The sequence below is a fragment of the Sesamum indicum genome, unplaced genomic scaffold (genome assembly GCF_000512975.1).
Source record: "Sesamum indicum cultivar Zhongzhi No. 13 unplaced genomic scaffold, S_indicum_v1.0 scaffold00177, whole genome shotgun sequence".
Classification (NCBI taxonomy): domain Eukaryota; kingdom Viridiplantae; phylum Streptophyta; class Magnoliopsida; order Lamiales; family Pedaliaceae; genus Sesamum; species Sesamum indicum.
The window spans coordinates 19,985-35,114 of NW_011628077.1; the positions used below are offsets into that span (position 1 = coordinate 19,985).

The window sequence follows — 15,130 nt, forward strand, 5'->3', positions numbered from 1 at the left end:
TAATATTAGCAAATTGAGTTAATTTTCACTAACGGATGGACCTATTTGTTAAACGGAAGCAAACACTCAGGGATATTTGATATAATTTTTCAAATAAGAAGGATTTACGTATAATTACACAAAACCTCGATAGAGGAAAGTGAATTTATTCTTTAATTATATTATAATAATTAATTACGACTGACTTTTTTTTTTTTTTTGAGACGATGTTAAAAAGTTAGATATAATTAAAAATTATGATTATATATATATATATATTGGTGGTGAATTGAAGTATTTGAATTATGTGCATAGAAGTTTACGTAAAAACCAAACAAAAGTGAAAGAAATGATGAGAGTGAATAAAGTTAACACTTAACAGGTAGAAAGCTAAAATCCAAAACTAATACCAACTGTAATAACTCCAACACAGACCCCACCCCCTCTTCACTCACTCCTCCTCCTACTTAGCCCACCTCAATTATTATTGCTTACATTCTCTCTATATCCAACACATTCTCTCTGCAACTCTGTCATAAACACACACACTCACACTCTATTTCAGGTGTGTCACTCTGTGTGTGTGTGTGTGTTGTGAGTCATATACACAGATAAGAGGAGATGATAAGAGAAAAGATTTTCAGGGTTCACAGGCGCAAGCCATCATCAGTTGGGACTGATGCATCTGCACACAAATTTGACTTCACATTCTCCAAAATTCAGGCTCTCCAGGTTCTCTTTCTCACTCTATACTTGGTGTGTGTTTGTATATGTACATTCTGTGTATCTATAATTCTTGAACTGTTCTATTCTGCATGTTTATTTCTTGTTTATCCTAAGTGATTCTATTTGGGAATTTTAATGCAATTTTTGTGTGTGTGTGTGTGAGAGAGAGAGAGACCTTACCTGCACATGTCTTTTATCCAAATTGCTCTGTAGTAACGTGGGGTGGTTGGAATTTTCTGACACTGGACCAAGTTGTCTTGTGTATTTATGTGGATTATATTATTCTTTCTTGACAGAAGTAGGTAGTTGAAGGGTTTAAGGAAATTCTGGAAGTAACATGAATATTGGCAGTAATCAATTGGCAGAGGGAAATGTTTTTGAACTGATGAGATGGGGACTTTTAACATGTTGGTTTAATGAGTGATTGTTGAATGTGTAAATATAGTTTTGACAGAACATAAGTGTGCACCAATATATGTCTGAGAATACTTCTTATAGCTAACCAGATTAATTGTGGTTTCTACAATTGATTCTGCCATGTACTAAAAGTCCAACAACTCGATTGAAAATGGAAAGTATCTGGTGAGAGGGGACCTGATTATTACATGGCTTGTAGTCAATGATGTTTTTAGGACAGTGAAATTATTTTGGCTTTTGATGACAATATTCATCAGTTGCCAAACGGTAATGATAAGATAAAGAAACCTAAGATTAAAGATCACAAAAAGAATAAGGAAGAGAGAGCAAAGTTTTGACCTCACATCCAAGTAGGTTCGACGGGTATAGTATGGCTCAAGGTTAAGTTGTTCAAATCTGGAGCCTGACGGATATTACAATGAGCACAACATCACCTAAGGGAAAATTTGTAATTCTGTAACATTTTACAAGACCTCTGGTTTAAATAGCTAATGGATGACTAGCACGAGAAACATGAGCAACCTGGACAGAGAATCATTATCTAAACTGCAGTTCACTTTGTCTTGTGCTTTGATTTTTCCTTCTTGATCTTTGCACACACTTCACCATATATCTTCGGTTTCCCAACATAGTGGTCTTCAAGTAAATAGTTTTCTCTGGGGTTCTGAATCATTGCATTGACAGATTTTCATTGTCCAAGCTACCCGATGTCACTCATATAGTTGAAAATGTGCTTTGAACTAGCTGGAAATGAATGATCTAATAAAGCTACTGCTCGATGTGGTTTTATATGTATCTGTACGAACTTGCTGAACTTATAACTCATCTAATTGGTTCATCAGGTACCAAAAGGATGGGACAAACTCTATATATCTTTGATCTCTTCAGAATCAGCAAAAACGATTCGTAAGTCGGGAAAAGGCTCGGTCAAGAATGGAACTTGTCAATGGACAGAAATTCTTTCAGAATCAATATGCACTTCAGATGTTGGTGGTGATTATCATCTCAAATTTGTTGTTTCAACGGTGAGACGTTTTATGTTTGGATGATTCTATGTATTTGTTTTTCTGTAAACTGTACATCAACTGATAATCTGCTTATCACAGGGATCTTCTAAATCTGGTATTCTAGGAGAGACTACATTAAATTTAGCAGCCTTCTTGAGTTCAGAGTCTCCGACTTTAGTCTCATTACCTTTGAAAAAGTGCAGTTATGGGACAAGTCTACAAGTGAGCCCCTGTTCTCAAACAGCTTGTAGCTAACATCATAAACATAAATTCATTACAGATTGAGACAATGGTTTCTTGGCTCTTGTTTGCTACTACAAGCATAAGCATATGTTTTTGTTTCTCTGCAGGTTGAAGTTAGATGCCTGACACCACAAACAAATCTCAGGTTTGTTACATTGACGATTGTTGTCTGTAATTTTATCTTACTCTGAGTGTGACTATCAAAGATGAATTCTCAGGGATGAGAAATGGAAAGAAACGAATGCACATAAGGATGAGACTACAGATAATGACGACATGGAAAATCGATCCGAAGTATCCGATTCTACAGTTACAAAGAGTACTGAGTCTTACTCCGGTAGTAACTTTGGCAATTCATCTCGTCCTAGGGAACTCGGTAGCAGGGTAAATTCCCCTCCTTTTCCCAAACACGTTATTTCCAGGCCCACCAATAATCATATTTACTTTCATTCTTTTTTATGTAAATTACATTGAGACCTCATGAGATTACGTCTAATTATACACTAACTCCTACCTTTTGCAAAATTACAAATAAGGAGGCGTCGATATAATTTATCTTAGAAGGTGTGCTTGTACATTTTTGCCCCTAATGGGGCATCGATGTATATTACAATTACAATCCCAGGGGTGTACTTGTAACTTTGAAGGGATAAGGGTGTTTTCCCTGTTGTTTTTCCACTGTAAATTTAGTTGTTATAATAGAAAGCAAGGATTAAAAAAAATGATCTATATTTATGTAATTCACTTATACAAAGTTTACATTCTTATCTTCTCAGAAGTCTGTAGTTACAATACTAATTGTTAAGATTAGGCTAAAATGTGTTCACCAGTTTCCATGCATCTCTGTCCATATGGCTACTTAGTGAATTATAATGCAACTTTAATATCAACAAGAGCATATTCAGCTGAACTGAAACATTTACTTGGATGGAACAAAGTCTTAGGTGTATATTGGTAAGACTTTAGGCCTGATATCGTGTTTTCGAGGTTTTGATTTCTTGAACTCGGAGAATGTCTGAAAAATGTCGTACTGTAGACTGTTTCATTACATAATGAACTTATGTAATCTTGTTGGCAACAGGAAACAAGTTTCTCTGCCTCAGTCTCACGCTACAGCTTCGATTCAATGGATGATTCTATTGGAAGACAAAGCTTTTCCTCTCAAAGTGAGCGGAATGGGCCAAACAATGTTTTTGGAAGGCAAGATTCAATTGAATCCAATGATAGTTCGTCTTACTGCTCTTATTCTCCCCACGGTCCCATCAGATCAGTGCGTTCACTTCAGGGGCCGTTGGCAAGGGAGAACCAAAGTAACAATCAAAGAGAAGAACTCAGAAGATTATCGCATGCTGCTGCCTCATTGTTACAGCAACATGGCAGTTCCTCGAAGATGTTTAAGGAAGACTATGATGCTATAGTTCAAGAACTTGAGGCAGAAGCAAGGATGTGGGAACAAAATGCGAGGAAGATGGCAGTTGATATGGAAAGTTTAAGGAAAGAGTTGTCTGATCAGAAACTGAGTATGACGAAACTGAATACGGAACTTGCTAACTCGCAATCAGAGAGTCGGAAATTAACTGAAGAAATCAAACACTTGAAATCCCTCTTGGAGGAGTCAGCAGAGAAGCAAAAAGTTGATCAAGAAACGGAAACAAGCAGTATACAGAAAGAGTTGGAAGATGAGATGAGGTTGCTAAAGGAGGCAAATGAGAATTTATCCATACAGCTTAAGAAAACTCAAGAGTCAAACTTTGAGTTGATTACGATTCTTCAGGAAATGGAGGAGACTATGGAGAAACAGAAACTTGAGATAAAAAGCCTTTCGGAGATGTCGAAGGCAGATAGCCATGAAGAAGTTCCACAAGAGAATAATAGTAGCAGCTTAGAGATTGAATTGGTGAATTCACAGGAGCTAAAACGAGCTTTACAGAGTGAAATTCTGGTTCTGGAGAGTAAACTTGAGGACAAAGTAATAGAAACAGAAATTGAGCAAGATCTGAAGAATCAGATTCTTAAGGGGTGCCTAGCTGATTCCAGTCGTAGATTAGCTGCTAAAGAGCAAGAAATCATGAATCTGGAATCCACATTGTCGAGAGCTCTTAGTGATGAGCCAAGAGAAGTATATGAACATGGGAGCCTTGTTGATGCAAGTGGAGAGATTGAGAAGTTAAAGGGAAAGGTTAGAGAACTGGAGACAGATTGCAATGAGCTTACAGAAGAAAATCTTGAACTTCTCTTGGTACTTAAAGAGTTAAGAAAGAATGTTTCTGAAGATAGCATCGTGCGTCCCATTTCATCATGTGATGATATTTCAGCGAAAGGTAAGAACAAGGAACTTAAGTCACAGATTTCGATCGTTAAAGATTGTAATCTTGATCTTGACCTCCAGAAATCTAATGAAGAACAAGAAGAGAATGAATCTGAAATTGTTGAACTTCAAAAACAGTTAGTAAGTGAACCTGGATCAAATGATGGTGGTATCCTGGAAAACGTCTTTAAATCAGGAACTATACGGGATGTGGATGAAATGTTTCCTGCATTATTGATGCAGCTTCAGTCTTTCCTAGGCAGTATAAAGAAGGAAAGTGATCTTTCTCTGCTGCATGCAAATGGATCTAAGGATGCAATCTGTGATATGTATGGTTTGGAATCTATCCACTCATTTCAGACAGCAAGAGTGAAAGATGTTTTAAATAGAATAGTTCTATTACTGGATACCACATTGACGGAATATGAAAACAATTTTCAAAACATTGAAGAAGATGCTAGACGAGAAGGCGAGAGTAATGCCTGTGAAGGCCAAAGTAGAAAGGCGTCTGTTAGTTTAGAGGAAAGCACACTTGAGCCAGGCATGAGCTCAAAAGACGAATTGGATTCCAGTGATGAAAGTACGTGTGACTGCATGGTAGTTGAGCCTAATGCTGATACTTTGAGGAATGAAAAAGAGATTGAGGCTCAAAGTTATCCCAAGAGCAGTATGAAACTTCAGAACAATATGGAAATTATTGATAGGGATGGTACTGTCACCTCTGATTGTTCACACAACTCGATAAGTGATATGATTCTGCTCAATAGTAGCAAAATTTCCCATCTTTCACATAATAAAGTTGACAGAATTACATTTATGGAGCCAGAAAACAACCAAACAGAGTGGGGGAAGCACTTAACTGAACTGGAAGAAGAAAATATTTACTTATCACAACGAGTTTCTGGCTTGGAAGCTCAACTAAGATATCTAACTGATACAAGGGAATTGAGTCGTTTGGAGTTTCAGCATTCAGAATCTCAAGTTGTGGTTCTTCAGAACCAAATCAGAAGACTGGAAGAAGAAATTGAGTCACAAAAGCTCAATATGAAGCACAAGTTACTGGAAATGGAAAAACGGTGGTCGGAAGCTCAGGAAGAGTGTACAAGTCTAAGCAAATTGAACATAAGGCTGCAGACCACAACTGAAAGTCTTATTGAAGAATATAACTCATTGCAAAAGTTCAATGGAGAGCTAAGGGAACAAAAGTTGAAGTTGCAAAACCAGTGTATGGTCTTGGAAGCAGAAGCGAGAAAGATTCAAGATTCTTGCTGCAGCTGTGCAGAAAATATGGGAACTTTAGAAGTAAAATATTCTTTACTGACGGATGAAATTACTGCAAAAGGGAAAATCCCGAATGCAGAACTTGATTGTTTCAATATCCCAGAAGAAGAACATGAAGACAAGCTTCTAAAAGAGAAGTACTTGCTGAATAAAACATATATGGAGAAGGCAAAAGATGCTGCAAACCTTGAACTCAAGGTTGCATATGTAAGTGGTCAAGTATCAACTTATGTTGAAAAGGAACCGAGATCTTTAGTAGCAGTAGCTAAAAAGCATTATGGATATCTAGATAAAAGCAAACTGGAGATGAGTATAGATGGAGTCCAGCAGGACGATCTTGAAGGATCTGAGAGGGAAAACAAGGTAGTTCTTGCAGGGAATCAGGAAAAGCTCCAGAAATTGTTTAACAATATCATGCATGATGAATCCAAACGCAAATCCGTCATTGATGAGTTAGAATCAAGAATAGGACTTTCTGAACTAGAAAGGTTTCGGTTAGAGGAAGAAAACTCCGTTCTCCATAGGCAGCTGCAGATAGTTCCTGAGCTTCAAAATGAAGTTTTGAGTCTAAGGGTCTCGCTTAAAGAAATGAAGTTCCAAAATCAGCTCCTCGAAGCTTCACTCGAGTCTGTGTCAGGAGATTATGAAGAACTAAAACACGAACGAGTTTCCATGGTTCAAAGTATCTCTAGCATGCAGAAAGAAGTGTCAGAAGCAGAGGATTCTATACGTAAGAAGAATGCACTGGAGGAGAAAATTCTAAGGCTAGAAGGAGATCTAGTTGCCAAAGATGCATTATCTGTCCAGGATGCTGAGATGAAAAATGAGCTCAATCAGATTAAAATGGCAAACAGACAACTCCTGATGAAGGTAAAACATCTCGAAGACGTGCGAGAAGATTTACAGAGAATGGTGCAAGCCTTGGAAGAGGAACTGAATCAGACAAGATGTCATGGTGCAAATATGATTCAACAGTCAAAGCTTCCAAAGGTCTATACCTGCTGCTTTTACCACGAGTGTTTTATGTGCTACTTGTGGACCAATACAACATCAGATTTATAACATGTGTTGGTCTCTCAATTTTTGGACAGGGTGAAGAGGATACAGTCGTGGCCGTGGGTCAGAGAAAATTGTCTATTGATCCGCATCAGTCTCATAAGTACTTAAATATTCAAGATAATATAGGCATCACTGTGCACCAAGTTCAGGTTAGTCTCACAATTCTCCTTCGCCTACTTTGAAATTGCATCCACAGTCTCATTTATTTGTTTATATTTTAGTGTCTGTGAAACTGGTATCTCATATGCGAATATAATCTTTGGAATTTGATTAGAAACCTTCACCTCTTTCCAGGCTTTTAGTGAACGAGATCGTTGTTTCAGAAGATCTCGAGTTCCTGAAATGGATTATGAATCAAGATTAAAACTTCTTGAGGATGAGCTTGTCAAAGCTTTGGACTCCAGGGACATGTACAAATCACAGCTTGAGAGGTATGTAACCACACATTTGCTATTCATGTAAGTTTCTTACTCATACACGACGACAAATTTCCAACTAATATTTTAAAGATTTATATGAATTATTGATCCGATAGACCTAAATGTCTGCAGGTTTTCATTGGCCAAATCAGTTAAAGATTTTGTGAAGAAATCTTAGTCCTACTTTTGTTTCTTTGCATGCCAAATAAAGAGTATATAGGAAATTACATGAAGTGGGACTTTAAAAATGGAACCTCATGAGCATATTCATTGTGATATTTTAAGATTCCGGTCTTGCACAATACAAATTATTTTGACAAGCTAATGTTATGCTTCATGGAATAACTGCACCATTTTCACTGCGTTTTTGGTTTATGGTCTGGCAGTGTTCTGGCAGTTGCTTCTATCAAATCAGAACCTAAAGAAACCACTGGAACTTCAAACACTGAAAATAAGATATCACTGCTTGAGGCTGAGCTACAAGAAATTCGTGAACGCTACCTCCAAATAAGCCTGAAGTACGCAGAGGTGGAGGCTCAAAGAGAACAGCTTGTCATGAAACTGAAAGCTCTCAACAGATGAAAGCAGAGAAAATTAGGGAATTCTAGCACAGTGTTCTTGTTCGCTGCTTGCTCATAACTACTGCTGCACTAGCCTCAAAAAAACATCCAACTCTAGTAGAATTTTCTGCTGATCTCTGGCTCCATTCAATATATAATTACGGAAACGTGAACGTCATCTGTGAATCATGATCGAGAAAACATGTTTTGAGTAGTGGCACTCATCAGGACCACCAAACATCTAACAGAACTGGAGCAACTCCAAGAGCCGTACGATGCAATGTTGGGGTATAACAGAAGATGTCATCTAATGAAAGAATTCTGTAGGGCTCCTCCAGATTACACTCTCTTGAAGACATTCAACTTTGATGGAACACAAAGAAGGCATTCCAGGTTGCCATGGTTGGCTTGCCAAGTTTGCATGCAAAAGGTGTTGGCAAGTTGTATATATAATGTGATTTTGCTGTAGAATGTGGAGATCATATGTTCTTTTCGTGTTCATGTCTTAGGTCGATGTTGCAGCCAGCATTGTACCAGCAGAATTTAGAGATATGATTGGCAACCATATAAAGTTCTTGGGAAGAAAATTGCCTTATCAGTCTTTATGTGGTGGTGTAGATAGATAACCAGGTCAATTTTGTTGAAAATAGTAACATTGCATTTGAGAAAATATTCTCCAGTTGTTCTCTAGTTTCAGTCGATATCTGGAACTAGTAAGATGCTAAAAATTAAAAACTTGTGTATCATCTCATGTGCTTTCCTGATTAATGTATCTTTCTCCTTGTTTATGTGGAAAGTATCTGTTTTCTTGGTCGCATGTGCTGGATTAAGCACTTGCAGCTATGCTAAAAGCTGTTTGGCAATTATGGGCAGGATCAAAGATTTTGTCCTCCTAACGGTACACAAGAGGAATTCATCATCACCTCTTGGATTTTAGGAATGGATATGATTTGGAGGAACCGAAACAATATTCTCCATGGAAAAACAAAAGTGAAGGCAGATGCCATTGCCAGAATTGCACAGGTCTGCACCATCAAACACTTACAAGCTCAAGTGCTCAAAAGCCTCAAAGCTACTCCCTCTTCCTTTGACACCACCTGAAGGATGGCTTTAAGGTTAGTACTGATGTTGCATTTTCTGATGGTGAGGGAATGGCTGCTATTCGTAACTATTAAGGTACAATTATTAGTGTGAAAAGCGAGTGGGTTTGGCCTCATGGTTGAACCGCAACAAAATTTTAGCTCTGAAATCTGTCCATCTTATTTTGGATAATGCAAAGATTGACAAAGCCATTTTTTAGACTATTCTCTTTTAGCTGCTGCATCGATCAAAAATCATTCGCCAGACATGACCTGGATAGCTTGGGCATAAGTTAAATGCCAAAGAACTTTGGGAAAAGTGGCCCCGCTGGAGAATCAAGAAAAATCATAGAGGTTGTACTCATCGGTAGCCCAAGCAGGTCTAACCGGTGTGGTTTCATACCACCTTCTGAGTCCCCCAAGAAGCTTTTTGATACGTTAAATCGTTGTATTTTGAGTTTTTGAATGAATTCTCAACTCATCAAAAAGAAAAAGAAAGGGAAAAGAAAAACACCATGAGATTAAGTTTAATTGCATAAACACCCCTATTTGCAAAACTATAAATGTCTTTCAAAATTGCAGTTGTAATTACAAATTCAGCTCCTATCAAAACTTTACACAAACACCCTACGGGTGCATTGTACCAACACCCCTAAAGAGGTGTATCTATAATTTATAAAGACAAAGGGTGTTTGTGTAATTAACTGTAATTTCAAAGGGTGTTGAAATCACTATAAACAAAACACCGCCAAGGGACTGCCACCTTCAACTTCCATGTTTAACATAGAGCCTAGTTCGGACGGAGTACAGATGGCCATTTGATGAGAGGAGGAAATCACATTATTGCGGCGACAATGATTGTCTGCAAGATAAAATAGGTAGAACCAAAGGTCCCTACAAGCAGGCAGGCCCACAGAATCGATCGCTTCATCCTGGAGCTGAAAGAACCAAAGTAGTTTAGGCTCACTTCTAGGATGGATTCACCGTCGAGGAAAAATACCTGATATTTTCAGAAAACAATTTTCCCATGAGTATATCACGACTACTGCTGACATCCAAAAAAGTATCTAATGATTATGACCACCTTGAGCAAATTAGAATTGTAAAACCAAGTCTAACATGCACTTCAAGAGAAACTTCTTATCAAGATAAACATAACATGTATCATGGGCACAGGTTATGTACTTAGCAAACTATAAAACAGGTAAAGGAAAAAAGATCTTCATCTCCAAAGCAAAGAAAAGTACGAAGAACAAAGAGCAAAGGAACCCTGAATAAGGATTTCTCAAACGTCAATACAAAAGATCACATTATGTTTGCATAATCCAAGTAATTCCTCCTTATGACTCTTAATCCGCGCCTTTCCCATTGGAAGCTGCCATAAATAAACGAGAACCAAGACGTCTGAATAAGACTGCTCCCAACCACACAACTCAATATCTTATAGAATCATGGTGAACTCAACTATTTTGAAGCGACAATGTCAGGAATGAGCTCCTACTTGCACAACTGCTATAGTTTACATAGAATGTAATAGTCTTTATATAAATATATAACAGACATACAGATGAAATTCATCTAACAGGTACCATTTTTTACAATAGTAGTAGACACAAGTACCAATTAAATCATATATAAACACTCAGTTACAAAATTACATCATGGTGAAACTTGGGGAATAGGTATATATTTTATCCTAAAAAATTTACTATGATATGAGGTTTGTGTAATTACCTTAACAGCAGAAGAGTGGTAAAATTAATGCAAAAATAAATCATGCCAAGTAGAAGGTGAGAGTACATTTATTAAAGACTAAGAAAAGTATTCTGAGTCTAAATTTTTTTCAGACCTATAGCACAAAGTCCAATACGATCTCTTCTAGCATAAGGCACAAGTAGGTTGCCAATGGATTAACAAGCAATGAAATGCAGAGTTTTGCACGAATGCATGTTACTTACTGGTTATCAAGTAGGTTAAACATAAAATGAATTGTTGACCTACCGGCAGGCTGTTCAAAAGAGCAAGTACCATAGAGACATGGAAGGCAGATGTGAAAAGTTTCTCCAACAGACTTGGAATATTTGTAGCAGAATAAATTAACCAACGAGGCTGATATGAAGTCAAACGAATTGAATGTGCAATAGACATGAGATCACCAACAAAGACAAAAGTTTGAAGGCAGCTTTTTTCTCGAAAATTGGAATGCTTGTCATCTGAAAATAAACTTCTCATGTGATCCTGGCAATCTAGACTTGAATATGTTATCTCGACCCATCCTAGACCTGGCAGTTGCACCGGCTTCAAGCATCTCTCAACCTGCGTCCACATGTGTCATAGGCCAAATAAATATACACAGTAGTTTTTGCCAATGGCTTTGTAGACATTTGCATCAAGACAAATGTAGATTACCTCAGAACAAAGGCAGCCACTTTCATTTCTTGGAGTTTGTTCACTGTATGCACATCTTTTGAGCTTTATGACATCCTTGGGATCCAAACAATGAACGCTTTCTCTTGTGTTCTTATGATTATTTTTATTGCCACCATCACTGTACTTGCTCACATCCAGACATGTCATCGATGCAAATGCAATAAGTTCATTTGGACAATATGTTTGATTCCTTTCGAATTGAACATGATTGCTTTGTTTAATCAAAGAATGAGGAACACAATAACCTTTTCCAACATCTATTCCACTAGATCCACCAGAGGTAACTAGGTGGGTCTGCTCAGTCAACATAGCAATCATCTGCTTCCACTCTTCTGCAGTATGAATTCGGAAGTCATCCAAAGAAAAAATAACATCATAAGGTGACAGATAACCATATAATGGTGACCCAGAAGGCACATCCAAAACCTGTGGCAGAGCAGCAAGTTGTTTCAGTTTAAAAAAAGTATTAACTAATGAGCATTCAGAAGTAACTGACAAACTCATATCACTGTAAACTGCTTGTGTTTTTATACCATGGGGCTTTCACCATGTATGTATAATGGACTCAAAATGAGGGGAAGAAGGAGCAAAGACAAGGTGCAAACTGCACAAAACTGCACAAGACCATAATTAGACACATATTGCAGCTGGTATATAGATTACATAACAATAGAGAACAAAATATTGTGGACTTACAACTGCATTGTGCCAAATACCAGCACAGTATATACGGAGAGAAGCCATGTCAGGCAATATGTCCAGTGATGCGTGATTGAAAGCCACCAAAGCTCCTGGAAACAACATAGCCAAGAAGACAGCTATATACTCCACTTGCACACCTTCACTGCACCCAAGAGAAGTTGCATGTAAAATATACGAGATAGATCAAGCCGGTGACTTGTTCTCCTCTCCAATCTTAGCATGACAACATTTTACATGGATTACTATAAACAACTGGAAAATTATTATATCCTGAGAATTGTTACCATCAAACTCTACAACCAAAGTGTAGATAATCTTCACTTCAAGAGTACTTCTTCATATTTTTAATTTACGGATAAAACAATTTTTACACAGGACTGAAAGGCCATCCTTTTAGCTTTCGTTTGAGATAGAAATCATCACATCTGCTAGGATTGGTTTAGCAATTGCGTTTACCTACTTGTAGAAAAGAATGACAAATAGAGAAGTTTTATGCCCTTTTACATTTTATTGGGCATTGTAGGTGTTAAGAGAAAGTGGAAGAATCTTAACCTTGCTGCAGCAAGACCATGCCCCAACTCATGCACAATTACACCAATGATAGAAGATATGCACAAGTATCCCATACTAGGAAGTGAGATGTTCAATCCAGCAATCTACACAAGAGAAAGGACAATTTCCATAGCTATCAACACACTCCAGCTTTTAGATAATATAATTTGTTAACTGAATAGATGAAGTTCAAACATATCACGTCATAGAACCAGAGCCAATTAGGGCATTGAACAGTTACCAAAATGGAAAGCCCGGATAAGAAGTTACCACGCTGGGCTTTTCCAGCAAACACAAGTGGTGCACGGGCAAATTCACAAAGAAGAATCTGACAATACCACACAAGAATTCATTGAGCGATGTAAAGACAAGTAGCTATGCTCCAGAGCCAAAAAAAAAAAGAAAATGAAAGATGAGAATTCTAAGAAGCCACTGACTATTGAAACTCCAAGGAGGGCAGCTAAACTAAACCCAACTCCCATGGAAAACCAGACTCGCAAGTACCTGCAAGAAAGTCCAAGAAAATATTATTCCTCCATCTATAATGGCGTCAAAACAAAATTACAAGAGAAAAGAAAGGCGCAAACCTAGAGTATCTGCGACCGAATCGAAACAAGGGTTCATTGAGGGCCGAGAACTTGAAATCACAATACCTATACGATTCAAGTGATTAGATAATACAAAAACCAGCAAGAGAAAAGGAAATTATCAAGTGGTATTCTTTACCAGCAAGAGACGGTGCTGGAAAGTGGCCTGGTGGGGGAGCGCATAGGTAGAAGCGTCCGAGCACTGCCCCGCCTTCCCCGCCGTCTACCTTCCATCATTATCATCCTCCTCACCACCCTAATCATGCATCTCTTTTGCAGTAACTGTAACTCACTCCAACTTGTTTGGGAAGCCCAAAATTTTGGTTTTCATTATGGGGTTTGCATCTCAAATTGTAATTTTTGTAATTGTTATTTATAAAAATGTATTTGAATTGTAATATTAAAAGAAAAGAGAAGAAGCGAAGGGAATTAGAACTTAAAGAAGTTAAAAGTAGGATATGGATATTCAAACTTCAAAATATATGATGGTGTGAGAAGGAAGTGAAGCAAAAACATAAAACACTAAAATATTTCTTTCTTCCTTAGATTAAAATTGCGATTGTATTTGTTTTTAAAGAAAAGTATTGTATATTTGGAATGAATATTGATTGGGATGTGAGAAAATATAGCATCATGCACCACTTGATTTGATGGGAGGGAGATGAGGACACAGTGTTTTTTTCAACATTCCATGTCCCATAAGTCCAGAAGAGTTTGACAGTGCCCAGCCAGACATGATCACATTGCTCCTCCAAGTAGCGCGCATTTTTGTGGTTGGAGTTTGAACCACATAAATCCGCATAGGAAAGAGAACACTCTTGATGAGCATTAACCTTCCCCCGTCAGATATAATAGCTTTATTGCTAGTATTTATTTTGGATTGAATCAATCACACCATTGAAGCTATATTTTCAAACAATCCAATTCGCAGACAACACATTGTGGTACGATAGGATCTGGACATGATGAGGACCTCACCCTCTTTAGGGACTTGGGCCCAATCCGTATTGAAGAGATTTCTCCAAGCTTCAATTTCTCCAAGCTACAATGCAGAATGCGAAGCTGCTCAATTCTTAAGGTGAGCTATTCTCGATCCGCTTGCCCTTATTAGGGAAATCCATGCAAGTTCTTTCCACTTATTGATAAGTCTAAAGTCAACATGTAATCCCGCCTGACCTGGGATTACAATTGGAGGCATGAAGGTCCAACAATTCGCTTCACGCTTTGTAAGCCCAAGCCAACGATGCTAGACATAACACAACAGTCCCAAGCCAATGATGCTAGACATAACACAACAGTACGCAAATTGAATGTTCAACCACCACTAGTAATGATGAGCGCCGTCTCAGGATTGCATGGGTTTAGGATTTGGGTTTTGGTTGTGGGTTTCAAGTTTTGGGGTTTCGCTTTGCTATGTATTTCTATAATGTTTGTACTTATAACATTTTGCTGGTCTATAAATATGTACTTCATTTGAAAATAAGCATTTTGAAAATAAGAAAACAAATTTGGAGAAATTATTCTTATTTTTCTCATACAAGATTAGGAGGAATGAGGCCAATAAATTTGTAATTTTTCTAAATTCATTACAAAAACAAAATTTTCAGAAAAATTGGCAACAACATACAATTTTCTCCATTCTAGGACCAAACATGTTTAAAAAATTTGGAGGCGGCACTATAAGCTTGGAATTGGAAGGAGAAGTAGCATGTAGGTATTATATATTCAAACTGAAAACTTCTTGTCATTTCAAAAAATTGTTACATACTCAGCAATTACAC

General features: G+C 37.6%; 2 protein-coding genes across 3 annotated transcripts; one reads left to right on the forward strand and one right to left on the reverse strand.

Moving 5' to 3' along the window:
• The first annotated feature begins 457 nt into the window (after nucleotides 1–457).
• LOC105179583 (restin homolog) lies at nucleotides 458–9,400 on the forward strand. Of its 2 annotated transcripts, XR_849320.2 has the most exons (10): nucleotides 458–711; nucleotides 1,965–2,147; nucleotides 2,229–2,351; nucleotides 2,480–2,517; nucleotides 2,591–2,756; nucleotides 3,454–6,951; nucleotides 7,053–7,169; nucleotides 7,315–7,451; nucleotides 7,826–8,429; nucleotides 8,873–9,400. XR_849320.2 is itself a non-coding variant. In XM_011103220.2 (9 exons), the coding sequence occupies exons 1-9, from the start codon at nucleotides 601–603 to the stop codon at nucleotides 8,019–8,021; spliced, it is 4,569 nt and encodes a 1,522-aa protein (XP_011101522.1). In that variant the 5' UTR covers nucleotides 458–600; the 3' UTR covers nucleotides 8,022–8,817. The 2 variants fall into 2 exon arrangements, 1 of the variants encoding a protein (XP_011101522.1); XM_011103220.2 differs by lacking the exon at nucleotides 8,873–9,400 and having other exon boundaries at nucleotides 7,826–8,817.
• Nucleotides 9,401–9,588: 188 nt separating this feature from the next.
• On the reverse strand, nucleotides 9,589–14,134 carry LOC105179585 (membrane-bound transcription factor site-2 protease homolog). Its single transcript, XM_011103221.2, has 10 exons — nucleotides 13,489–14,134; nucleotides 13,350–13,415; nucleotides 13,200–13,266; nucleotides 13,004–13,090; nucleotides 12,763–12,866; nucleotides 12,205–12,352; nucleotides 12,042–12,122; nucleotides 11,488–11,934; nucleotides 11,080–11,394; nucleotides 9,589–10,078 (listed from the first exon to the last, which is right to left on the reverse strand). Exons 1-10 carry the CDS (start codon nucleotides 13,611–13,613, stop codon nucleotides 9,914–9,916), a joined length of 1,605 nt encoding a protein of 534 aa, XP_011101523.1. The 5' UTR covers nucleotides 13,614–14,134; the 3' UTR covers nucleotides 9,589–9,913.
• Nucleotides 14,135–15,130: the final 996 nt, after the last annotated feature.